The sequence below is a fragment of the Heloderma suspectum genome, chromosome 11, assembly GCF_057233095.1.
Source record: "Heloderma suspectum isolate Gila_16-S chromosome 11, 16-S_ref, whole genome shotgun sequence".
NCBI lineage: Eukaryota > Metazoa > Chordata > Lepidosauria > Squamata > Helodermatidae > Heloderma > Heloderma suspectum.
The window spans coordinates 2,974,046-3,001,031 of NC_139468.1; the positions used below are offsets into that span (position 1 = coordinate 2,974,046).

The 26,986-nt window shown below is 48.0% G+C and overlaps 1 protein-coding gene across 1 annotated transcript in view; it reads left to right on the forward strand.

Moving 5' to 3' along the window:
• Positions 1 to 5,574: 5,574 nt before the first annotated feature.
• Positions 5,575 to 26,986, forward strand: part of FAM81A (family with sequence similarity 81 member A) — a 37,533-nt gene continuing 16,121 nt past the window's right edge. Inside the window, exons 1-3 of the mRNA XM_084816646.1 lie at positions 5,575 to 5,641; positions 8,325 to 8,598; positions 13,225 to 13,343. Of these exons, the coding sequence (XP_084672772.1) occupies positions 5,595 to 5,641; positions 8,325 to 8,598; positions 13,225 to 13,343 (440 nt within the window). The 5' untranslated portion in view covers positions 5,575 to 5,594. The remainder of the gene's footprint in view (positions 5,642 to 8,324; positions 8,599 to 13,224; positions 13,344 to 26,986) is intronic.

A 26,986-nucleotide genomic window follows, 5' to 3' on the forward strand; every position in this document is an offset into this window, starting at 1 on the left:
GTGCACTCCAGATGTATTGGACTGCAACTCCCATAATCCCACAGCCAGCTGGTCTATCCAAGCAATGAATTAATTTGGCAGACATAATATATACATGAAAAACAACTAGTCATGAAATGAGGAGAGACATTAAAACAAAAAGAGCAATAGCAACCAGCCTGAGAGTAATAAACTACAAAACCAATGACTGAAAAGGGTGCCTATTCAGAAAAGTATTTAATCAGTGCTTAAAGATATAGGCCTGGTTCGCATGTAACAACAGCGCACAGCATGGGTTGAGAACTGTGGGTTGTTCATGATTAACAAATCATGGTTTGTTAGCATGGCTGGGTTCACACAACACAACAACCCACAGTTCAGCAACAACCCACGGTTCAACAACAATCCACACTCAATCCATACTCAGCCTCCAGTGTGGGTTGTTTTGTTGTGTGAACCCAGTCTATGGGCTGAGTATGGGTTGTCATTGAATCATGGGTTGTTGAATCATGGATTAGGTGCAAAACCTGCACTGGAGTTCAACTTTGGTTTAAACTGAAATGGTCCCTTATTTGTGGAAGCTAATCAGCCAGGATACACATTCAGCTCCCTCTCTATCATCTTTTAGATGAGCACTTAAGACCTTAAGCACCTAAGCACCTTTGTTTGGTTAAGGAGGGTTTTTAAGTCACTGAGGCTGAGATCTTGCCTTTTGTCAGCCTGGCTTTTGGACTTTTTGAGTTGCTTGCACGTTTTAAATGTTAATGTTTAATTGTTAGTGTGCTGATTTACTGAAACTTGTATTTTGTTTTATTTATTTGTTTATTGTTTTTATGTTGTATGTCACTTTGTGGGGGGAAGTTTTTTTGAAAAGTGGCTTAGATGCCCAGGAAATAAACAAGGTCACTTCTAGAGATCCTGGGGACCTCTGCACCCCTGGGTTGCCTGTACTTCATTTTTCCAATCTTGGGGGTATCTCTCGGCCACTCATTACCTGCTAACAGTCCCTCCAGCCTGCCAGCCTTAAGTGAAGCTTTTCTCCTATCCAAACCAACCACACATTCACATCACACAAGTGGCACTGTCTGTCAACATTCCATTGTTGAAATATCTCCCCTGAGCAGCTCGAATATTGCATGGCATCCCGAATTTTAGCCAGCAGCTTAAGGAGCCGGGGGGCTCACAGTCAACATGCAACAGCCATTTTTGCCTAAGTTGTATATAAGCAGTTCCTACGGACATGGAAACAATTTTGGTTTCCAAAGCTCTCACCAAGCAAGGGAGTAACTTCTTGGTGGAGCACAGGGGTCATTCCCAGAGCCGCACGTGCGTGCGTGTCCCCGCTCTGTTTTCTGAGCAATGCCTGCAAAACATGGCTCCACATCGTGGACATGTAGGACCTTGTGATGTTGTGCAGGATATCCCTGTCTCTCTCTTTTCTTTTCTTTTCTTTTCTTTTCTTTTCTTTTCTTTCTTTCTTTCTTTCTTTCTTTCTCTCTCTCTCTCTTTCTCTCTCTCTCTCTCTCTCTCTCTCCCTCTCCCTCTCCCTCTCCCTCTCCCTCTCCCCGCCCCCCTCAATATCCAAAGCTGACACTTCCATTGAAATAACCCCACTGTTCCCTTTCCATCTGCGCACCATACTGCATGATGTTTAATCAGCAGTCCCAAAGCAGTCTTGGTAGCACATCCTGCCAGATTTCAGTGGGAGTTTGGTGTTTGCAGGGAATGTGAGATCAGCCTCAACGCAACTGGCCACCATGCTCCCTAGATGGCAAGCGGCTCCGCCCCCCGCCCGCCCGCCCGCCACACCCCGGTTTGGCTTTTCTTTGGCTATAGACTGGCTTGGTTACTCAGCTTTATTTATTTGTAATATTTATATACCGCTAAATATAATAAAATCCCTAAGCCTTGTGAATCCCCCCTCAGAAAGCAAAGCAGCGATGCCAGAGCCTGGTTTAATTTTACATTGCTGGCTGTTAAGTCAGAATGCAGTGAGTGCTGGGTGATGTTGTGTGGTATAGGTTTGGGGTTGTCATCCTGCCCTGGAGAGGTCCTGCTCAACATCCACCCACTTCCCATGGGGCCAGGGCCTGTCAGGGGAGAGAAGGGCTTGGCTCTCCGTAAACCACAGCCTTTTCCAGCAAGATGTCTTGGGCTGCAGCAACTGACCGAGGGGCAAGAAGTCGTAGGTGAGAGTGGGAATGCAAAGTCACATCCAGAAAGGCAATACAAGTTGTAGAGGTAGAAAAAAGCTAGTGTGGCCAATGGCTGTGCTGGCTGGGGATGGTTGGAATTGTAGTCTATGGAATGTGCTCCCCCAAGAACTACATTTGGCCCCCACTCTTTCGGCCTTTAGAAAGGGTGTAAAGATGCATTGTTTCAATTTAGCCTTTTAAATGTGTCGCTTTAAAGTTTTAATGTTTTTACTGTTTTTAATGCTATTTTTATTGTTGTAAGGTTTTACCATTTTAAAGTGTTGTACATCGCCTTGATGGCTTTTTGCTGATAAGGCAGCATATAAATGTTAGTCATAAATACATCATCATTATCATGAACTGTTGAACATGTCTGGAGGACACCAGCTAGGGAAAGCTGAGGTAGCGAATGTTGAAAACACACACACACACTTGTATACACACACACACACACACACACGTGTGTGTGTGTGTATGTGTGTGTGCGTATGTGTTTAATTTATTGCATTTATATCCCACCTTTTTCTGTCTTGCAAGGAACCCAAGGCAGCTTACATTATCTTCCTCCTCTTCCATTTTATCCTCACAACAACAACCCTGTGAGGTGGGTTGGGCTGAGAGTCTGTGACTGTCCCAGAGTCAACCAGTGAGCTTCCACGGCTGAGTGGGGACTAGAACCCGGATCTCCCGGCATCCAGTCCAACACTTTCACCACTATACCCCCCCCCCCACACACACACACACACATACACACAGAGGTGTATTATCTGATTGATTAATTAATTTTTTTTTTTATCTCACTGCTCAGCCAAAAAGGCAGTCATGCAGTCAATAACACAAGACAGTCCCTGCCCATAGGCTTGCAGCCTAAAAAGACACGACACACGAGGAAAAGGGGATGGGGAGGGAAGAGGAAAAAACAAAGTAGTCCTTCAGCAGGGCTGGTGGGATGGCCCTGATTCCCCCTCTCATCTCTGTCCATACAGCCTGCTGGAACAGCGGCTGGTGGCGACACTTCCTGTGGATTAAGCACCCTCTTAAGTAACATTCCCCCTCTGCTCTCCCATAAGCTGGGATGAAGCTGCCTTAGGCCATGTCAGGCCACGCCTAGGCCAGCATTGTCTCCTCTGATTGGTGGTGGCTGTACAAGAGGAGCAGCCAGAGCTCAGGGCCGGGGCGTGTGCTGTGCATGCAGAGCTATGGCTGCCCCCTCTTCTGAGATGTTACCTGAAAGTGAGGCACGTGTACATCATCTAAAGGCAACAGAAGCTGCTTCTTGCTTCACATACTATTTTCACCCCTGTGCAAATTTAATTGATAGATGAATCAACATTAATTTGTACGATTAATCTAGTAAGAGCGCAGTCCTCTGCGTATTTAGGGCTTCATCACACGGAGCTTTTATCCTGCGATTGAGATGGCTCCTTCACAGAAGTTTGCGGCCTCTTTTGATCATGCTGTGACCCTCCAGGCCATCTCATGCACTAAATGCCCTTTGTTCCATTTTTAAATAGATGACAGATAATGAACTATCAAATTACAAAGCCCCATTTTAAATGCAGGATTTTAGGCTGGTGTTGAAATGCCCTTAGACAGAAAGAAATCCAACAACTCCAAGCATTACCTTCCAGCCATGCTGGCTGAGGAATGCTGGGAGTTGTAGGACTCTTTTCTGCCTAAACATGCATAAGATTGCCCCTTTAGATTTATTTAACATGGTGACAGCCTAGGAAGATGATGATGATGATATAAAAAATATTAGAGACAAACTCTGCCAAAAAAATCTACAAGAACCTTTCCGAGAGCAGCCTCTGAAATCCCATGTGCAGACCAGGAAGTCTTGCAGTACTTCCATAAAATGTTCATGCTTGGGAGCCAGTGCAGCAGGACTTCACAGTGGTGGGGAAGGAACTGAGAGCTTCACGTGTGTTCTTGCAGCATAGAGAGGCCCTGTGCCAATTTGCAGGATTGTTATGTCCCTTGGGAGGAGATGGTCAACCAGCCAAGTCTCCCTCTCTCCTTACCTCCTTTGGTAGCGTCTAGCCCAGATAAGCAAGGCTGCATGGGAGAGAGAAGCCAAACGCCTTCCCTCCCTTGAGTTTAGTGTGACACCACTTCCCAGACTCCACATTAAAGAACGGAGTTTATTACAAACAAACGATACAAGACGAGGAGGGAAACAGAGGAGGCACAAAAGAAAATATGGAACATACTAGCCTACAGTGACTGGAGTTTCTTTGGAGAGACAGCCTAAATTCCCAATATCCCCTTGACAAAAGCTGTAGTGCCCCAGTTATTTCCCCTGGCCAAGGAAGGAGCAGGATGACCACCCAGGTAGCTCTTCCAACAGGCGCAAAGCACATAAGCATGGGGCACCAACTATACCACCCATTGGATTAGGCTGGAAGGAGGCTGCTTAAAGAAGAATGGCCGTGACTGGACATAAGAAGAGCCCTGCTGGATCAGACCAAGGGTCCATCTAGTCCAGCATTCTGTTCACACAGTGGCCAACCAGCTGACCACAGGAAATCACTCCCCCCACCGCTGCCCATGTTCCCCAGCATTTGGGGTACATAGGCAGACTGCATCTGATGCTGGAGGTAGCATAAGGCCATCAGGACCAGTAGCCATTGATAGGCAGATTAAATATCTTTAAGAGCTTGTTCATTCTTCCAGACCCCAACAGGAGGCAGCTGCCCCGGCCAACAGATATCCAAAACTTAGGGGAAAGAGAGGCTGAGAAACAATTCGACGTCCCGGGCCCTGCTCCATCCTGGCCATAGGCCACTCGCAGAACACAGGCTTTGCCTGGAAAAGGTCCTGGGCATCTCCAGGCACAGATGGGAAGAGCCCTCTCTGCCTGAGGCCCCAGAGAGCTGCTGCCAAGTCAGGGCAGGCAAGATTGAGCTAGGTGGTCAGATTCAGTAGAAGGCAGCTGCCAATGTTCTTAGCAGAGTGCCATGGACTGACGCACCTCCTTTGGGCCCTCCGCACACAAGCCAGCTTAATCTGAGCATGCATGATGGAGGGGAAGATGAATCCCCCCTCCCCCAGGCTCATCAGCGCATAGAGATGGCTTTATTTCTGCCAAGCCCACTTTACGGGTGGAGCTCTCAGTCCGGCAGCATCACCAAGCACAGGCCTTTCCCCTGGAAAGCTTTTGTGGCCTCTCGGCTGCATGAATTCCAGATGTGTCCAGCGTTCCCCAACCTGGTGCCCTCCAGATGTGTTGGCCTGCAACTCCCATAATTCCCAGCTAGCGTGGCCAGTGTTGGGGTGGGAAGGCTGGGGTAGCCTCTCCTGAAGCAAGTCACCTGAACTCATTTCCAGGGCAGGTGGAGACGGATGAACGATCGACCCGCTTCAGCCATGTAATGCACTGCTGTTTCCCCAACAGGCATAAATTCTTGGAAGGAGAAAATGGCGCAGAGGAGCCCCATCTTCCAGACACTTGGCCCGACTGAAAGGTACCATGAGGCATGTGAGAAACTAGTTTTGAAAAGTGTGTGTGTGGCAGGGGAGTATTTGCTTCTTTGATCCCATTCTACATGGGGCTGTTGGGGGGGGGGCTGCAGCCTGGGGGGAGAAGGCACATACTTTGCGTGCAAAAGGCCCCCAGTTCAGGCTCCGAAATTTCCCTCTCAGGTGTGCATGAAAGCGTATTTCCACCACAGTGTGCATTCAGGTTAAAGTAGGGATGGACGGATCTGTCCATGTTGGTCTTCCCAAAATTGATGGTTTTTTTAGGTCAAGCTCATTCCTCCCTTTTCCACAGGAGTTTGCAATTAAAAGAAAAATCCCTATGGAAATCCATACATGTTTTTCGTAACATATACATTGATGTACATAATCTTGTGCACCTTTCTCAGTGGGCACATTTTTGGATGCATGCACCCATTGACTAAAATGTGTGTGTATGTGCACATTTGGGAAATGTACTCATTTTTCTTTGTGCATTTTTCAAATGTGTGCATATTGTCAAATTTATTTATTTCTGTATCACCCAATACCTGAAGCTCTCTGGATGGTCCGCAAAAATTAAAACCACAGGTACAGCATAAAGCAATATAAAATATGAAAGCTTAAAACTACAATATAAAAGTACAGTGCTTTTCTTCTTCTTTTTGCCACAACACATTGCAAGCTCAGAAATCTATGGATTTTCAACCATAAATTGTACTCAGGTCCATGTCCAAGTTCAGGAGGTAAAATCTGGTTAATCCATTTAAAAACAGGGTAAATTTCTCACCCATCCCTAGTTTATGCCTACCTGGGTGAAAGAGGCCCAGAAGACAATTCTTCCGTCGGGCGGCACCCACCAGGAGGGTGGAGCCGCTTACTAGATCCTAGGGAGGCACAGCAGGGGGCAGGACGGATGCTGCTCTTGCCATCATACCCTGCTTGTGGGCTTCCCACTGGGGCATCTGGTTGGCCCCTGTGGGAAGGAAGCAGGATGCTAATAGAGACGGAGCTTTGCTCTGTTCCAGCAGGGCTCACCTTACAGGATTATGGCAGTGTACAAAATCATGCATGATATGGAGAAAGTGGATAGTGAGACATTTTTCTCCCTCTCTCGTAATACTAGAACCCAATGGGATCACCCCAGGAAGTTGATTGGGAAGGACTTCTTCACACATTGCATAGTTAAAACTATGTATTTTACTATTCCAAGACGCACCGATGGCTACCAGTTTGGATTTAAAAGGGGAATAGATAAATTCATGGGGGAGGAGAAGGCTATCAATGGCTACTAGTCCTGATGGCTATGTGCTGCCTCCTCTATCAGAGGCAGTATGCCTCTGTACGCCAGTGACTGGTGAACATGGGCAGGAAGGTGCTATTCCACTTGTGTCCTGCTTGTGGGCTTCCCACAGGCAGCTGGTTGGCCATTGTGTGAACAGAACACTGGACGAGATGGACCTTTGTCTGATCCAGCATGGCTCTTCTTATGGTCTTGTGAGCTGGATGCAGTGCCTGGACAGATGGAGAAGAAGGCCAGTGTCTATCCAGCAATGGACTCAAGAGTGGCAGGCCAAGAGCTGAGAAGTCTGTCTGAAGGGGGCTGGGATGAGGCTGGGTTTGGAAGCAGACAGGTGGGTGGGCAGGCAAGCAAATGGGGAGCACAGTAGGCTGGGGGTGGGTGAAAGTTGACACTGAGAGAGAGGGAGAGAGGAAGGAACCAGCGGAGACACTTGGAGTCAACTTAGGCAGGAGCTAGACAGGCATGGCCTGACTCTGGCGGTTGCCAAGGCCCAGGATTAATTCCAGCATGAACAGATCAGCAGTAAGGGGACTAATGGGCTGCCAGGGGTGTGGGGCCATGCTTGCTCTTGGCACTGTAATCCTGCTGGTCCACCCAGGCATGTCTTGGCTGATCCTCATGCTCAACAAACAGCAGCTCAGTTCACATGTCACAGCTACCCAAGGTTAGTTTAAACCCTGTGTGGTCGTGAACATGCAGGAGTGAGTGAGCAGGCTGGGTCCTGGCTGCCCGGCTGCTCCCGCTGAGCTAAACCACCCAGGGGCACTGCATCCCTGGGTTGTTTATTGTGACGTCTGGACCCGGAATTGCAAGGTGTTGGGGGAGGAGCAACCCAGACTTGTAACCCAAGAACAAACCATGGCTTGCAAGTCTGGGTTGTTCATCCCCCAACAACCCAGAAGTCCGGGTTCAGATATCACAATAAACAACCCGGGGACACAGTGTCCTTGGGTGGCTTAGCTTCGTCTGGCTGCAGCAGGAGCAATTGGGCAGCGACACCTGGCACGCTTGCTCACTCCTGCTTTTTTCTCAGCAACCTACAGTTTGTTAAACCATGGGTTGTTGCAACATGTGAAGCGGGTCAGTGAGTCATAATGACTGGGGCAGTATGCTACAGTGGTTAGAGTGCCAGACTAAGAAAAGAGTAACCCAGGTTCGTATACCTCCCCCAGGCTGTTAAGCTCACTGGGTGACCTGGGGCCAGATGCCATCTCTCAGGCTGACCTTCCTCACAGGGTGGTTGTTGTTGTGAGATAAAAGGTGATGTAAGGTGTCCTGTGCTCCTTCGACATCAGAAACATTAAACAGAATGGAACTGGGTGGCAGGTGAGCACTTGAGCGCTCCAGAAAGCGAGCATCTCTGCATCTCGGCTGCTTCCTTCCTTTAGACGGATCCGGAACATCCCCCTCCACAGCCAAGCCCTGACAGCAGTTCCTCTCGGCTCGGCCAGACTCGTGGACCAGCTGGAGGACAGAATCCTCAGCCATGAGAAGACGACTGCGGCTCTTGTGGAGCACGCTTTCCGGATCAAGGAGGACATCGTCTGCACGCTCCACAGGATGCAGAACAAAGGCGGTGGGGACCGGCTGGCCAGGCAGCTCCTGGAGGAACACATCCGCAACATCACCGCCATCGTCCGGCAGCTGAACCGGGACATCGAGGTCAGGGGCGAATCGCTGGCACGTGGCCCAGTGCTTGCATGGGTCAAAGCATGGCTGGAATTTAAGAATCTGCAGCCCTCCTTTCTGCATATTTTTTATCAGTAAAAATGCTGGAAATGAAATTAGTATTCATCATCATCATCATCATCATCTATTAATAATTACAATAATTGTAATAATATAGTGCCATCAGCATGCAAGGCACTCTACAGAGTACAAGAGGGCAGTCCCTGCCCCAAGGGGCATACAATCTAGAGTTCAACACAGGAAAATCAATTGAGAAAGCAGAAAACGAAGAGGCAGGAGGGGGTTGGGGGGTAAACAGGAAAAGAACATGCTATTGTTTTAGTGACACGTGCTCAGGCTTGGTTACAGGTTTAGCTACAGAAAGAACTGGAACAAATTCTTTACAGTTCTATTTGAGCGCCACACACAGATTACACATTTACACTCGGTGTTAATTAATCTGGGATAATTACCATCTTCACTAAGGTACATTATGTTCCAATTTCTTTTTAAATATGTTCCAACGTATTTTTTTTTTAAATAATCAAATATTTGAGATGCATAATTACCACCTCTTGGATTTGCACTGGTGATCACTATGGCCCCTTGCACGTATGACCACACGCATGCACACGCCCCAAGCCCCACACGGCTATGGTATATGTGTAAATAACACAACCACATCAGTGGGAATGACCTTCTGGGTCTTTCTCCATGCAATACGTATAATATTCTGGATCAGACCAAAGCCCTGTCTAGCATTGTACTTCTCACAGCAATCATCCCAATGCCTTTGGCAAGCACATAAGCCCTAAACAATTTGGGACCAGGATACCTGAGAGAGCGCCTTCTCCCATACCCAGCTGCTCAGTCACTGAGGTCATTGGAGAGCTTGCTCCTGGTGGTTCCACATGGACCTCTGGCCTGATTGGAGTCCACCAGGTGAAGAGCTTTCAACGTGGTGGCCCCCTTTCTTTGGAATTCCCTGGTCCTGGAGGTCAGGCAGGCACCAACACTGTGCTGTTTCTGGTGCCTCCTGAAAACCACGCTGTTCCAGGAGGCATTCCTTAACAGACCAGTCACGGTTTTTATTGCTATTCTGTTTTTTAAAATAGCATAATTTTAATCTGTTGTTTTAGTCTTTTTTGTTAAGGGCTCCTTGGCGGGCTCTTTCAGTCTAATCCAGTAGCCAAGTCCAGACACAGACAAAGGGATTCTTTTCAAAGCTTTATTCCTTTTTTACAACGTAACAATTCTACTATTGTTGTTGTTCAGTCGTTCAGTCGTGTCCGACTCTTCGTGACCCCATGGACTATAGCATGCCAGGCCTTCCTGTCCCGCGCTCTCTCCCGGAGAGGGCTCAAGACCATATTCATTGCATCGGTGATGCTATCTAGCCATCTCATCCTCTGCCGTCCCCTTCTCCTTCTGCCTTCAGTCTTTCCCAGCATCAGGGTCTTTTCCAGAGAGTTTTCTCTTCGCATTAGGTGGCCAAAATATTTGAGCTTCAGCTTCAGTATCTGTCCTTCCAATGAGCACTCAGGGTTGATTTCCTTTAGGATTGACTGATTTGACCTCCTTGCAGTCCAGGGGACTCATAAGAGTCTTCTCCAGCACCACAGTTCGAAAGCATCAATTCTTCGGCGCTCAGCCCTCCTTATAGTCCAGCTCTCACAGCCATACGTTGCTACTGGGAAAACCATAGCTTTGATTAGACGGACCTTTGTCGGCAAGGTGATGTAGTGGCGAGAGTGTTGGACTAGGAGCTGGGAGATCCAGGTTCTAGTCCCCACTCGGCCATGGAAGCTCACTGGGTGACTTTGGGCCAGTCACAGACTCTCAGCCCAACCCACCTCACAGGGTTGTTGTTGTGAGGATAAAATGGAGAGGAGGAGGATAATGTAAGCCGCCTTGGGTTCCTTGCAAGAGGAAAAAAGGCGGGGTATAAATGCAATAAATAAAAATAAATAAATAAATTACTATGCTGTCTAGGTTTGCCATAGCTTTCCTCCCAAGGAGCAAGCGTCTTTTAATTTCATGGCTACAGTCACCGTCTGCGGTGATCTTGGAGCCCAAGAAAGTAAAATCTGTCACTGCTTCCATTTCTTCCCCTTCCATCTGCCAGGAAGTGATGGGGCCAGATGCCATGATCTTACGTTACGGACCTCCATCCATAGTTCCTCAGGCACTCTGTCTATCAAGTCTAATCCCTGAAATCTATTCCTCACCTCCACTGTATATTCATAAGGGATATGATTGAGGTCATACCTGAATGGTTTAGTGGTTTTCCCTACCTTCTTCAATTTAAGCTGAAATTTTGCAAGAAGCAGCTCATGATCTGAGCCACAGTCAGCTCCAGGTCTTGTTTTTACTGACTGTATAGAGCTTCTCCATCTTTGGCTGCAAAGGACATAATCAATCTGATTTCGATATTGACCATCTGGTGATGTCCATGTGTAGAGTCGCCTCTTGTGCTGTTGGAAAAGAGTGTTTGCTATGATCAGCATGTTCTCTTGGCAAAACTCTATTAGCCTTTGTCCTGCTTCATTTTGTACACCAAGGCCATGCTTGCCTGTTATCCTGGTTATTTCTTGACTTCCTGCTTTAGCATTCCAATCCCCTATGATGTAGAGGACATCTTTTTTTGGTGTTCTAGAAGGTGTTGTAGGTCTTCATAGAGCCGAACAACCTCAGCTTCTTCGGCATCAGTGGTTGGGGTATCGACTTGAATTACGGTGATGTTGAATAGTTTGCCTTGGATTCGTACTGAGATCATTCTATCATTTTTAAGATTGTACCCCAGTACTGCTTTTCCCACCCTTTTGTTGACTATGAGTGCTACTCCATTTCGTCTAAGGGATTCTTGCCCACAGTAGTAGATATGATGGTCACCTGAATTAAATTCGCCCATGCCTGTCCATTTTAGTTCGCTGATTCCCAAGATGTCGATGTTCAGTCTTGCCATCTCATGTTTGACCACCTCCAGCTTACCTTGATTCATTGATCTGACATTCCAGGTTCCTAAACAATTTTATTCATTACAGCATCGGATTTCCTTTTCACCGCCAGACACATCCACAGCTGAGTGTCCTTTCGGCTTTGGCCCAGCCGCTTCACTCTTTCTGGCGCTACTTGGAAATACCCTCTGCTCTTCCCCAGTAGTATATTGGACACCTTCCGACCTGAGGGGCTCATCTTCTGGCGTCATCTCTTGTAGCCTTGTGATACGTTCCATGGGGTTTTCTTGGCAAGAATACTGGAGTGGGTTGCCATTTCCTTCTCCAGTGGAATTTTGTTGGAACTCTCTGCCATGACCTGTCCATCTTGGGTGGCCCTGCATGGCATAGCTTATGGCTTCACTGAGTTATTCAAGCCCCTTTGCCACAACAAGGCAGTGATCCGTGAAGGGGAACTCTACTATTAGCGACTAGCTATGAGCAGCAGAGTACCTGTGCCCTCAGTTGGAACAGTTGGTCCCCTTTTGAAGGAGAATCACTGGCAGACCCCGAACTTATGGGCTAGGGAGAGTCCCTCCCCTTTTCCCTTGGATCCTCTGGGCGCAACCATTGCTTGCGTGCCTACCGGGCACTACGCTTCCTTTCCGCACCCTCCATTTGGCGCCGCTCCCTGTGTTGGCGTTGTGCATCCAGCAAGCCTTCTTCCCACGCTCTCTCACTCCCGGGACTGCTATCTATGTCAGGAATGCCGGTGGGAGGAATCTCTGCCAGCTGTGGGCCCTGGGAAGGATGAGCGCGCTCCTCTCCCAGAAGCAGCTGCTGCACCTCAGAATCAGAACTACTCTGGGATTCTATGGGCTCAGTGTCCACCCTGACATTTTTATCCTTTTGCTATTTTATCTCTTGTGTTCACTGCTCCGAAATCTGTTCTAGATATGGGGCAGTATACAGATAATGTAAATTAAACGAACAAACAAACAAACAGGATATGAAGGCCACAGACCCGCCCCCATTATCCCCCCCCAGCAGCTGGTAGCCATCATGACCAGTTGCCTCTGACAGGCAAAGGGACGGTGGATGGGTCTGATCCAGAACTGGGCAACTGGTGGCCCTCCAGGTGTTGTTGAACTACAGCTCCCATCCACACAGTCAGTGGTGAGGGATGATGGGAGTTGCAGTCCAAAACGTTGCCCATGATGATCTAATACCTTTATGGCAGGGGGCAGAACCTCCCCAGGCCACCTGTCTTTTCGTGGTTTTCCAGCCTCTGTGTAGTTTCCCCCCCGTTCTGAAAGGCTGAAGTGCCACGCCTGAGGCTGAGCTCCTGGCAGGAAGAGCTTTCAGCTGAAACAGACTGGTACCTTGGCCCCGCCCATTTTGCCTTTGGCCCTGCCCACCGCTGGAATGCAGCCCCCGAGAGCCTCTCTGCAGTTGTTTTGGCCCTTGGCCTGAAAGAGGTTCAACGCCCCTGCGTTATGCGGATTAGAGCGCATAGGATCCAACCCTGGGAAAGTGGGGCTTGGAGCGTGTGTGTGTGCACATGCGTGTTTGTGGGTGTGAAAGGGCACTGGCAGCTTACCTGCACGTTCTCTGCCGTGCCATCTTCTCTACTCCACACACATACGTGGTTGGGTTCACCCATTTAACTGCTCTCTCATTGCAGGCTCTGCAGGAACAGATTCGTGTCCGGGATAACCTCAGTTACGGGACGAATTCTACGCTGAAGAGCCTGGAGATGCGTCAGTTGTCTGGCCTGGGCGATCTTAGAGGCCGGGTTGCAAGGTCAGTTCTCGTGGGTTGTTGGTTCTTCGGGGGCTGAGGCAGGCCTCCATTTGGGGGGAAATGGCCCTATGTGCAACCGCAGGAGCATTCCCTGGCCGAAGGTGACCTGGGGAGGAAGCTGATCCTGCAGGACTTTGCATGCCTTAGAACGAATACAGGCCAGCCATCCTAGTGCCCCCCGCATGGGTGGGACCACAGCACCCGTGATCCCCAGTCAGCTTGGCTTTGGTTATGCTAGCTGGGAATTATGGGAGTTGTAGTCCAACCCATCAGGAGAGTGTCAGGTTAGGGAAGACTGACATGGGTGCTAGAAGCTCCCAGCTTTGGCCCCGATGCACACCACGTACACCGGAAGCCACATATGAAGCAGCCTTATTCAGAGTCAGGTTGCACATCCAGCGAGCCCAAGATGTCCATACTCTCTGGCAACAGCATTCAGGGCCTCCAGCGGAAGTCTTTCCCTTCACCTGTGACCTGAGATCCTTTTTTCAAACTGGAAACGCCCTGGACTGAACCCGGAACCTTCTGCATTTTGACCAGGTGTTCCCCCACTGAATTATGGCTCCTCCCCGATCACATAGCACCAACCGAAATCGACAGACCTGCTGGCTCTGTCGCGGCAGCCTCTCTCCTGACCCAAAGCCCACGATTCCTCTCAGAGTCTCAGTAGAACTTGAGATAGGCAGTTCCAAAGCAGCAACTCAACCAGGCCCCTAGAGAAGGCCTTTCTCACTCTCTTTCTCCTGCTCTCTCCTCCTCGTCCTCACTAACTTTCCCTTTCCCTTTAAAGATGAAAAAGAGAAAATGCTGGTAATGCTGATGGTGTGGCCCACTCGTAGGTCACGGCCCAGCAGTGGCAGGCCAGTCCTCTAAAGGCAGCATCTGACAAAACCGTCTGCATGCTGAAAGTTCTTGTTCATTTGTTTATCCCACGCCAGAGGAACAAAACTAGCACACCTCCGCAAATGGTTGAACCGCTTCAGCGCATTGAACTGCTGGGTCTTTGTCAAAGCCAGTAGCTCTTGAGAAGTTGTTTTCTTCTTTTTAGGTGGCATTACTCTTTGAGAAATGGTAGGTGTAATTGAACCAGTTATTTAAGATTTGTTTCCTTGGTCACGGAAAGAACTCCACCACCTGTTGGAGGGGGACCCAGACATCTTGCAGCATGGTGGATGGCTTCTCTTTACGCCAAATTGTGCAAAACCCTTCTGTCCTCTGTCGGACCAAGAAACATGCATATTTGTGGTTTGAACTGAAGAATTGCTGGTCTCTGCCATAATTAACAAGGTCTGCCTCTGACTGGCCTAGTACCTATTAAATTACTCGTTGCTCTGCAGATTATACACATATATGTGCACACACTGAGAAATATAGAAGTCCTGTCCCTGCTGGAGGAATCCTCTTCAGAGGAAGAGTTAGCGATCCCAGAGACAAGCAGCATCAAGGAGCAACCCATGCCAGAAGGCCAGGAGGAGCCTGGGCCCTCAGGGGAGATGGCTGTGGGATGGCTGTGGGTTCCAAGATGGAAGCTGAGCGACCCCCTAGCCCCCAAGAACAGCAGAGTCTCAAGAGGCTGGCCAGAAGAATCCCTGTGGGGATGAGTGCCCTTTGCAAAGGAAGGCTCCCAGGTGGAGCTGCTGACTTCTGGACTCCTGATAAGACCCTGTTTATGGACTGCCCTTTTTCTGGACTGATAATACTGTGCTTTTGACCGTTTGCTTGCCTACAGTCTGCTAAAGGGGAAATCGGTTTGCCCCACATCCAAAGTGGGACAATAAGACGCTGCCTTCTACCAGGTCCGACATTTTGTGCATCAAGCCCAGTGTGACTGACTGGCAGCAGCTCTCCAGGGTCTCTGGCTGAGAAGGGACTTTCCCTCATCTGCCACCTGATCCTTTTAATTGGTGTTGTGAGGGACTGATCCGGGACCTTCCGCATGCAAGGCCTCCTGCAAGAGACCTTCTGCCACTGAGCTATGGCCCCTTCCCTCCCTTCGCTTGCATACTGACTTATTCATATGCTGATTTCTAACATGGTCTTCAGTTAAGTAACTGGGATATATCTAGGCTTGTCTGATGTCCCATGTTTTATGGAAAATCCCACTTTGGGGGGCCCTTTGTGATGGCTCTACTAAGGACTTGTTCATTAACGACTGCTTGTTGGGAGGCCTCTGTATGAGCAAATCTGCAAAAGTACCTGCATATCTGGAAAGGGCTCCCTCTGTGTGTCTGCATGTTTGTAAGTATGCAGGTTTACCTGTGTGCACGAGGGACTGGCTGACATGAAAGGAGTGAATTGCACTTCCCTGATGATGGGCTTTAACCCCTCTATGTGCTGAGGTTCCCATTTGTTTTTGCTGAGAACTCTAAGATACAGTCAGGGCCAGAAATATTGGAACTAGGATAACTGTTTTGGCAGTTGGCCTCTGTACACCACCACATTGAAGTTGAAAGGAAACACACCCAGATGGGAGCGAAGTCAGGACTTTCAGCTGTAATTCAAGGGGTTTGACAAAAGTGGGGCACTACCCATTCAGGAAGGACAGCCAGTGGTATAAACACTCATATCATTGGTGGCTCATAAGTAATGCAACAAACCAACATCATTTCAAACTTTGTTGTTGTTGTTATTATTATTATTATCATCATCATCATTATCATTAAATTTATTAATCGCCCATCTGGCTGGTCACCCAGCCACTCTGGGCGATGTACAACATACAACAAAACAGTCTAAAACAATAAAATTCTACAGGAAAAACATTTTCTAAAATACCCTAGCCCACCCCAAATTCCTGCCTGAACAACCACGTTTTTAATGCACGACGGAAGCTCATTAAAGAGCGGGCATGGCAGAGTTCCCTAGGGAGGGAGTTCCACAGAGTGGGGGCCACCACAGAAAAGGCCCTCTCCCTCGTCCCCACCAGTCTAGCTGTCCTTGCTGATGGGACAGAGAGAAGGCCATCCGAGGCTGATGTTGTTGTTGTTGTTCAGTCGTTAAGTCGTGTCCGACTCTTCGTGACCCTATGGACCATAGCACGCCAGGCCTTCCTGTCCTGCGCTCTCTCCCGGAGCGTGCTCAAGTTCATCTTCATTGCATCGGTGATGCTATCTAGCCATCTCACCCTCTGCCGTCCCCTTCTCCTTTTGCCTTCAGTCTTTCCCAGCATCAGGGTCTTTTCCAGAGAGTTTTCTCTTCACATTAGGTGGCCAAAATATTTGAGCTTCAGCTTCAGTATCTGTCCTTACAATGAGCACTCAGGGTTGATTTCCTTTAGGAGTGACTGACTGGACCTCCTTGCAGTCCAGGGGACTCATAAGAGTCTTCTCCAGCACCACAGTTCGAAAGCATCAATTCTTCGGTGCTCAACTTTCCTTACAGTCCAGCTCTCACAGCCATACATTACTACTGGGAAAACCATAGCTATGATTAGACGGACCTTTGTCAGCAAGGTGATGTCTCTGCTTCTTACTATGCTGTCTAGGTTTGCCATAGCTTTCCTCCCAAGGAGCAAGTGTCTTTTAATTTCATGGCTACAGTCACCGTCTGCGGTGATCTTGGAGCCCAAGAGAGTAAAATCTGTCACTGCCTCCATTTCTTCCCCTTCCATATGCCAGGAAGTGATGGGGCCAGATGCCATGATCTTTGTTTTTTTAATGTTGAGTTTCAAACCAGCTTTTGCACTCTCCTCTTTCACCCTCAACAAGAGGCTCTTTAGATCCTCTTCGCTTTCTGCCATTAGGGTGGTATCGTCTGCGTATCTGAGGTTGTTGATAATTCTCCCGGCAATCTTAATTCCAACCTGTGATTCATCCAACCCAGCGTTTCTCATGATGTACTCTGCATATAAGTTAAATAAGCAGGGCGACAATATGCAGCCTTGTCATACCCCTTTCCCAATTTGGAACCAATCGGTTGTTCCATGTCTGGTTCTTACTGTTGCTTCTTGACCCTCGTACAGATTTCTCAGGAGACAGGTAAGGTGGTCTGGTACCCCCATCTCTTTCAGAATTTGCCACAGTTTGTTGTGATCCACACAATCAAAGGCTTTAGCGTAGTCAATGAAGCAGAAATAGACATTTTCTGGAATTCTCTTGCTTTCTCCATGATCCAGCAAAAGTTGGCGATTTGATCTCTAGTTCCTCTGCCTCTTCGAAACCCAGCTTGTACTTCCGGTAGTTCTCAGTTCTCATACTGCTAAAGCCTAGCTTGTAGGATTTTGAGCATCACCTTGCTGGCATGTGAAATGAGCGCAACTGTACGGTTGTTTGAACACTCTTTGGCATTGCCCTTCTTTGGAATTGGAATGTAAACTGACCTTTTCCAGTCTTGTGGCCACTGTTGAGTGTTCCAAATTTGTTGGCATATTGAGTGCAGCACTTTAACAGCATCATCTTATAGGATTTTAAATAGCTCAGCTGGAATACTGTCATCTCCGCTAGCTTTGTTGTTAGTAATGCTTCCTAAGGCCCACTTGACTTCACTCTCGAGGATGTCCGGCTCCAGTTCAGTGACCGCACTATCATGGCTATCAGGGACATTCAGATCTTTCCTGTATAGCTCTTCTGTGTATTCTTTCCACCTCTTCTTAATCTCATCTGCTTCCTTTAGGTCCCTACCTTCTTTGTCCTTTATCATGCCCGTCTTTGCACAAAACGTTCCCTTGAGATCTCCAATTTTCTTGAAGAGATCTCTAGTCTTTCCCATTCTGTTGTTTTCCTCGATTTCCTTGCATTGTTCATTTAAGAAGGCCTTCTTGTCTCTCCTTGCTATTCTCTGGAACTCTGCATTCAGTTGGATATATCTTCCCCTTCCTCCCTTGCTTTTTGCTTCCCTTTTTTCCTCAGCTACTTGTAAAGCCTCATCAGACAGCCTTTCTTGCATTTCTTTTTCTTTGGGATGGATTTCGTTGCTGCCTCCTGAACAATGTTACGGACCTCCATCCATAGTTCCTCCGGCACTCTGTCTATGAGGTCTAATCCCTTAAATCTATTCCTCACCTCCACTGTATATTCATAAGGGATATGATTTAGGTCATACCAGAATGGTTTAGTGGTTTTCCCTACCTTCTTCAATTTAAGCTGAAATTTTGCAACAAGAAGCTCATGATCTGAGCCACAGTCAGCTCCAGGTCTTGTTTTTACTAACTGTATAGAGCTTCTCCATCTTTGGCTGCAAAATACATAATCAATCTGATTTCGATATTGACCACACTGCCTCCACCATGTTTGATAGATGATGTGGGATGCTTTGGATGCTTTGGATGTGGTATGCTTTGGATGCTTTGAATCATGAGCTGTTCCTTTCCTTTTCCATACTTTTCTCTTCCCATCATTCTGGTACAAGTTAATCTTGGTTTCATCAGTCCAAAGAATCTTATTCCAGAACTGGGCAGGCTTTTTTAGTTGTTTGCTGGCAAAGGCTAATCTGGCCTTTCTGTTCTTGAGCGTTACCAGTGGTTTGCACCTTGTTGTGAAGCCTCTATATTTACATTCATAAAGCCGTCTCTTGACTGTAGATGTTGACAATGACATGCTGACCTCCTCAAGAATGTTCTTGACCTGGCTAGATGTTGTGAAAGGGTTCCTCTTCACCTTGAGCAGAATTCTGCAGTCATCCACTTCAGTTGTCTTCCGTGGTCTTCCAGGCCTTTTGCTGTTGCTGAGCTTGCCAGTTAATTCCTTCTTTTTCAGGATGTTCCAAACTGTTGTGTCGGCCACTCCTACTGTTTTTGCTATCTCTCTGATGGGTTTATTTTGTTTCCTCGGCCTAATGATGGCCTCCTTCACTCGCATGGACACCTCTTTGGACCTCATGTTGGGAGTTCCAGTGAACAGCTACCAAATGCAAATGTAACACCCAGAACCATCTCCAGGCCTTTTATCTGCTTGATTGGTCATGGGGTACCAGGAAACAGGCCACACCTGGCCATGCAGCTGCTTGTCAGCCATTCATTCCATTACTTATGAGCCCCCAATGATGGGGGGGTGTATGCCACTGGCTGTCCTTCCTGAATGGTTAGTGCCCCACTTTTGTCAAACCCCTTGAATTACAGCTGGAAGTACTGACTGCTCCCATCTGGGTGTGTTACTTTTCAACTTCAATGTGGTGGTGTACAGAGGCCAACTGCCAAAACAGTTATCTTTGTTCCAATATTTCTGGCCCTGACTGTATATAGTTACCGTTCCTTTTTCCATTTCAGCCTCTCTCTTTCTCTTTCTGTGTTGCCCTGTGACTCAATTGTTATTTCTGCTCAGTTTATAACATAAATCAATTAAGTCAGTGAAGGAACACCAATCCCAGTGATATAACACCACTGAACGTGAGAGTGACTCAGATAACCTCCTTTGCAGGGAGGATTCTTTGTTAATTTTGTCTTACATCGGGCACATATTGCAATTAAAACTACGAGTTATTTAGGGAGAAAAGGCAATTTGCACAAATACGCATCCTCATGAGATGCAGCTGTGTACAAAGTAACACACACATCATGTGGATACACACGTCTCTATTGTGTCGTGGGGCTGCAGTTGAGGCAAAAAAGCTTCCACTAGAATTTGTGTCCAAGATTCTGTTTTTCAGGTTCAAGCTGCTAGTCTCTGACCCTGGTTTCCACTACATAATCTCTAGGTGGCACTGTAGTATAGCAGAATAACACAAATACACAAGAGGAGATCACACTTTTTTCGATTTCACAATTAAATGCCACATTGTCCCTGCTCTAAAATACTTGCCGAAAATGCTGGTTAGACACAGAAGCAAAACTGGAGCATCACAGTGTTGTCTAAAGAACATTTAAACAACCGTGAGTAAGGAATGGTGAGTGCACGAGAAGTGCCTCGTGTAGAAAAGCCCTAAGAGGAAATAGGATAAGCATCTGCAAATAGTTGAAGGGCTGTCACATAGACACTGGAGCTCCAGAGGACAGGACCTAAACCAGTGGATTCAAATTACAAGAAAGGGGGTTTCAAGTAGACATTAGGAAGAACGTCCCAATGGTACAAGTTGTTCAACAGTGAAACTAACTGCCTTGAAAGGTGGTAGACTCTCGTTCTTTAGAGATTTTTAATCCGAGAATGGGTGGCCACCTTTTCTGCACCAGGGAGTAGTGGATTTTCTGAATCATCGGGGTTGGACTAGCTGACCTTTGAGGTCCCTTCCAACTCTATGATTCTAAGTTAAGGGAGTTGTAAGGTCACCTTGCTCAAGGGCCTCCTAAAATCCTGAGGCTGCTGCTTGCAGCATTGTAGAGGATGCTAAAATACATCTCTTGGATTGTGTGTTGCTTTATTGGCATCCCTAAAAATACTGCCACCACTGTTGCTTGTGCAGTGGGGCTGCCCTGACATCAGTGTGTGTCATACCTGAGTTGCAGGCATGAAGGCAATTGACTTCTCCCCCTGCCCCCCACTCTAATGCTATTCAGTGTTTATATTTCCTCTGAACATGGAGGTTCCAAATAGTAGCCAGCTATCATGCCCAGTAGCCTCTGATGGGCTGATCCTCCATAAATGTGTCTGGTCCCCTTTTAAAACCATTTAAACTGTGCCAGAGATTCTCGATCTCCTTGGCCACCCACTGGTATGGTGGAACAGAGTGTTCGAGAACACCACGCTGCCAGGGCCAACCAAGGCTTGCCTTTATGTCAAACATCTTTTCTGTGCCATCCTACTGCAGAGTACAAAGGCGTGTTGCTTCTCCGCGCGTGCACACACACGCACACAGAGCTTTGGCAGAAGTCATAAAACCATGAGGTTTTTCACATTGTGCAGCGACTTCTTAGAACTGTCAGCAACAACAAAAAAAGCTTTTCAGCGACACAGTAGAAGCAACCCTCCCTTTGCCCCTCTGTGAGCTGAAAGACAAGGCCAGGCCATAATTGCGCAGTTTATTTTAGACACTTGTATTGATTTCTTGAGATTATACTGTGTACTAGCAATTCTCTATGAGCCAGCCCTTCCTGTTTGCTTTTGTTGCTGCTGCTGCTATTAAAAAGCGCACAAACATAAGAAGAGCCCTGATGCTGGATCAGACCAAGGATCCATCTGGTCCAGGATTCTGTTCACACAGTGGCCAACCAGCTGCCCCAATGGGAAGCTCACAAGCTGGACATGAGCGCAGCAGCACCCTCCCGCCCATGTTCCCCAGTAACTGATATATGTAGGCATCCCGCCTCTGATCCTGGAGGGAGCACAAAGCCATCAGGACGAGTGGCCATCAATAGCCTTCTCCTCCATAAATCTGAACCTTGGAAAGATCTGCAATCCAATCATTCTTCTCAACATTTTATTTATTTTATTTGTAGCACCTTTCTGTTAAGAAAAATGGCATTCAGGACATCTTACAATCATAAATGTACAATTTACACGGGCTAGAGCTGTATCTTCAGCCTATCACATGGCGGTGAAGGCAGCAAAAAAGGAATATTATGCTGCCTCCATCGTGTCTGCAGTGCTGCCCCAGGAGGCTGTTCCAAGTGGTCCGGAGCCTGGTCGGTCCTGTGGCTCCGGAACCACTGGAGCATTCTAAGGCCTCCTGTGAGGCCTTGGCAAGGCAGTTTGCAGATAAAATTGATCAGATTAGGAGTGTTACTCCGCACGCTGTGGATACAGTTAGTGAGCAAGAGGCGGCCTGTGGCAAACCGGTTTTGTGGGATCATAGAATCAACCCTGACCGCTCATTGGAAGGACAGATAATGAAGCTGAAGCTCCAATATTTTGGCCACCTAATGCGAAGAGAAAACTCCCTGGAAAAGACCCTGATGCTGGGAAAGACTGAAGGCAAAAGGAGAAGGGGACGGCAGAGGATGAGATGGCTAGATAGCATCACGGATGCAATGAATATGAACTTGAGCACACTCCGGGAGAGAGCGCAGGACAGTAAGGCCTGGCGTGCTATGGTCCATGGGGTCACGAAGAGTCGGACACAACTGAACGACTGAACAACAAAGAATCATAGAATCATAGAATAGTAGGGCTGGAAGGGGCCCACAAGGCCATCGAGTCCAACCCCCTGCTCAATGCAGGAATCCAAGTCAGAGCATCCCTGACAAATGGCTGTCCAGCCTCATCTTAAAGGCCTCCAGTGTGGGAGAGCCCACCACCTCCCTAGGTAATTGGTTCCATTGTCATATTGCTGTAACAGTCAGGACGTTTTTCCTGATGTTCAGCCGGAATCTGGCTTCCTGTCACTTGAGCCCATTATTCCGTGTCCTGCACTCTGGGATGATCAAGAAGAGATCCTGGCCTTCTTCTCTGTGACAACCTTTCAAGTACTTGAAGAGTGCTATCATATCTCCCCTCAGTCTTCTCTTCTCAAGGCTAAACATGCCCAGTTCTTTCAGTCTCTCTTCATAGGGCTTTCTTTCCAGTCCCCTGATCATCTTTGTTGCCCTCCTCTGAACCCTCTCCAGTTTGTCTGCATCCTTCTTAAAGTGTGGTGCCCAGAACTGGACACAGTACTCCAGATGAGGCCTAACCAGTGCTGAGTAGAGTGGAACTAGTACTTCCCTGGATTTGGAAGCGATGCTTCTATGAATGCAGCCCAAAATAGCATTTGCCTTTTTTGCAGCCACATCACGTTGTTGGCTCATATTCAGCTTGTGATTGACAACAATTCCAAGATCCTTCTCGCTTGTAGTGTGGTTGAGCCACGTATCCCCCATCTTCTAACTGTGCATTTGGTTTCTTTTTCCTAGGTGCAGAACTTGGCATTTGTCCCTATTAAATGTCATTCTGTTGTTTTCTGCCCAGCGCTCCAGTCTATCCAGATCACTTTGAATTGTGTTTCTGTCTTCCAAAGTATTAGCTATCCCTCCCAATTTTGTGTCATCTGCAAATTTGATCAGCATTCCCTGCACCTCCTCCTCCAAGTCATTAATAAAAATGTTGAAGAGCACTGGGCCCAGGACTGAGCCCTGCGGTACCCCACTCGTTACCTCTCCCCAGTTTGAGAAGGTCCCATTGATAAGCACTCTTTGAGTCCGATTCTGTAGCCAACTGTGGATCCACCGGATCGTTGTCTCATCTCGCCCACTTTGAGCTAGTTTGCTCATCAGGATATCATGGGGCACTTTGTCGAAAGCTTTGCTGAAGTCGAGGTATATGATGTCTACAGCATTCCCACGGTCTACAAGGGAGGTTACTTGATCAAAAAATGAGATCAGATTTGTCTGGCAGGACTTGTTTTTGACAAATCCATGTTGGCTTCGAGTAATCACGGCATTGTTGTCAAGGTGCTTCCAGATGGATTGCTTTATGATCTGCTCCAGAATTTTCCCAGGGATTGATGTCAGACTGACTGGTCTGTAGTTCCCAGGTTCCTCCTTTTTACCCTTTTTGAAGATAGGGACAACGTTAGCCCTCCTCCAGTCATCTGGCACTTCCCCGGTCCTCCATGATTTCTCAAAGAGAATAGACAGCGGTTCTGAGAGTTCTTCTGCCAGTTCCTTTATGACTCTAGGATGCAGTTCATCTGGCCCTGGAGATTTGAACTCATTCAAAGTAATGAGGTGTTCCTTGACCATATGCCTGTCGATCTCAAGCTGCAATCCTGCCCCTTCAGCCTGTACTTCGCCTTTGCCAGGGGGGTCATAGACCTTCTTTTGGGAGAAGACTGAGCCAAAGTAGGAATTGAGCACCTCTGCCTTTTCTTTGTCATCTGTTATCATTTTGCCATCCTTATTTAATAGCTGAACCACCATTTCTTTCCTCTGCCTTTTACTATGCACGTAGCTGAAGAAAGCCTTTTTGTTGTTTTTAACATCCCTTGCTAACCTCATCTCATTCTCAGCTTTAGCCTTCCTGACGCCATCCCTGCAATTCTTTGCTATCTGCCTGTCCTCTTCCTTTGTTACTTGGCCTTCTTTCCATTTCCTATATGTGCCCTTTTTTGTTTTCAGGTCATCCCTAAGCTTTTTGTGAAGCCACATTGGCTTCTTCTGTTGTCTTCCACCTTTTCTTCTTGTTGGAATTGCTTGTGATTGTGCCTTGAGAATTTCCTTTTTTAAAAGCTCCCACCCATCTTGGACTCCTTTTCTCGCTAGCATCGCTTGCCATGGGACCTTACTGATCAGTTCCAGCTTCTTCCTCCTGATGAAGTGGACAAGGTGCTTTCATCTGTACGGCCGACCACCTGCTTACTTGATCCTTGCCCATCTTGGCGCATTATGGGCTGCAGAGAGAGACTGGGTGAGGGGATCAAGGCGGTGGTGAACGCCTCCCTTGAGGAGGGAGTGATGCCATCAGCCCTCAAGGAGGCAGTGATAAGACCGCTCTTAAAGAAGCCCTCCTTGGATCCTCAGGTTCTGAACAACTTTCGCCCAGTCTCAAATCTGCCATTTTGGGGCAAGGTGATTGAGCGGGTGGTGGCGATGCAGTTGAAGGCACACTTGGAAGAAACTGATTATCTAGACCCATTTCAGTCGGGCTTCAGGCCTGGGCATGGGACAGAAACGGCCTTGGTCGCCTTGGTAGATGATATGAGGAGGGCTCTGGATAGGGGTGAATGCTCCTTCCTTGTTCTCCTCGACCTCTCGGCGGCTTTTGATACCGTTGACCACGGTATCCTCCTGGACCGCCTGGAGGGGTTGGGCATTGGAGACACCGTATTGCGGTGGTTCCGGTCCTTCCTCTCCGGCAGGTACCAGAGGGTAGCACTGGGAGAGGAGGTTTCAGACCCGTGGCCACTCACTTGTGGGGTGCCACAGGGTTCCATCCTCTCCCCGATGCTATTTAACATCTATATGAAGCTGCTGGGGGCTATCATCAGGAGGTTTGGGGTGCGTTGTCATCAATATGCAGATGACACGCAGCTCTACCTCTCGTTTAAATCTTCAGCAAGGTTGGCTGTAGAATCCCTGTCCAAATGTCTGGAGACGGTGAGTGGCTGGATGGGGAGGAATAAGCTGAAGCTGAACCCTGACAAGATCGAGGTACTTTTGGTGGGAGACAAGAGGAGGCTAGGGGATGTTGACCTGGTGTTGAATGGGGTACGGCTACCCTTGAAAGACCAGGTCCGCAGCCTGGGGGTCATTTTGGACTCCCAGCTGTCCATGGAGGCTCAGGTGTCAGCTGTGAGCCGGACAGCGCTGTATCAACTCCATCTGATACGGTGGCTGCGCCCCTTCCTTCCCGACCATCTGCTCCCATCGGTAGTGCATGCCCTGGTCTCCTCTCGTTTAGACTACTGTAATGCGCTCTACGTGGGGTTACCCTTGAAGACGGTTCGGAAACTGCAGCTGGTACAGAACGCGGCGGCTCGCCTGATTAAAGGCAGCCGCCGGCGAGATCTCATCACTCCAGTGCTGAAGGAGTTGCACTGGTTACCAGTTGTTTTCCGGGCCAAATTCAAGGTGTTGGTTTTGACCTTTAAAACCCTATATGGTTCCGGCCCAGCCTATCTTAAGGAGCGCCTCCAGCAGCACCAGACAGGCCGCTTAACAAGATCAGCCTCGGATGGCCTTCTCTCTGTCCCATCAGCCAGGACAGCTAGACTGGTGGGGACGAGGGAGAGGGCCTTTTCTGTGGAACTCCCTCCCTAGGGAACTCCCTCCCTAGGGAACTCCGTCATGCCCCCTCTTTAATGAGCTTCCGTCGTGCATTAAAAATGTGGTTGTTCAGGCAGGCATTTGGGGTGGGTTAGGGTATTTTAGAAAATGTTTTTATTGTAGAATTTTATTGTTTTAAACTGTTTTTATTGTGTGTTGTACATCACCCAGAGTGGCTGGGTGACCAGCCAGATGGGCGATTAATAAATTTAATAATAAATAATAAAAATAAAAATAAAATAAATAAAGCTCGACTAAGACAAGAATAAAACTAATGCATTAAAACACAGTTAAAACCCCAATGACAGAATCAAAACAGCATCCAACCCAACAAACCTGCTTGTATACCAAAGCCCTGCTTGAATAAAAAGGTATTTGCTTGCCAGTAGAAGGACAGCAGAGAGGAAACCGACCTGGCCTCCCTTGGAAGTTTAAGCTGGACATTGGGACAGGATTAATTAAAAAGCGCTTGCATAAAACGCAGCTTCTTGTTTGATTGTAGGAACAGGTCAAGTTAGGAACACAAGGAGCTGCCTTATACCTACTTAGACCCTTGTCCGTCTCGCCCAGCATTGTTGGCACTGACTGGCAGCAGCGGCTCTACAGGGTTTCAGGCAGGAGTTTTTTCCTGCCCTCCCTGGAGATGTCGAGGATTGAACCTGGGACCTTCTGCGTGCAAAGCAGGGCCTCTACCAGTGAACTGTGGTCCTTCCGTAGGGATGTGCAGCACAATCTCATAGGGGTCGTGAGCCCCTGCTTTGCACGCAGAAGGCCCTAGGTGCAGTCCCCGGCATCCCTAGGTAGTGCCGGGGGAAATCCTGCCTGAAGCCCTGCGGAGCCGTTGCTGCCCATCAGCGTTGACGGTGCTGGGCTAGATGGCTCAATGGTCTGACCTCAGCTGAAGCACCTTCCGGCGCCCCGCGGTCGTTTACGCCGAAGCGGGACCCGCTGCTTTCAGTGGGACTCGCTTCCTGTTCAGTGTGTCTGGCAGCCTAACTCTTCCCATTTTCTGGCCACTATATTGTACACTTCTGAGAAAATTAGATTAATTTTTTAAAACCCATTTGAAGACGTTTTCTTTGTCACATTTTGAACG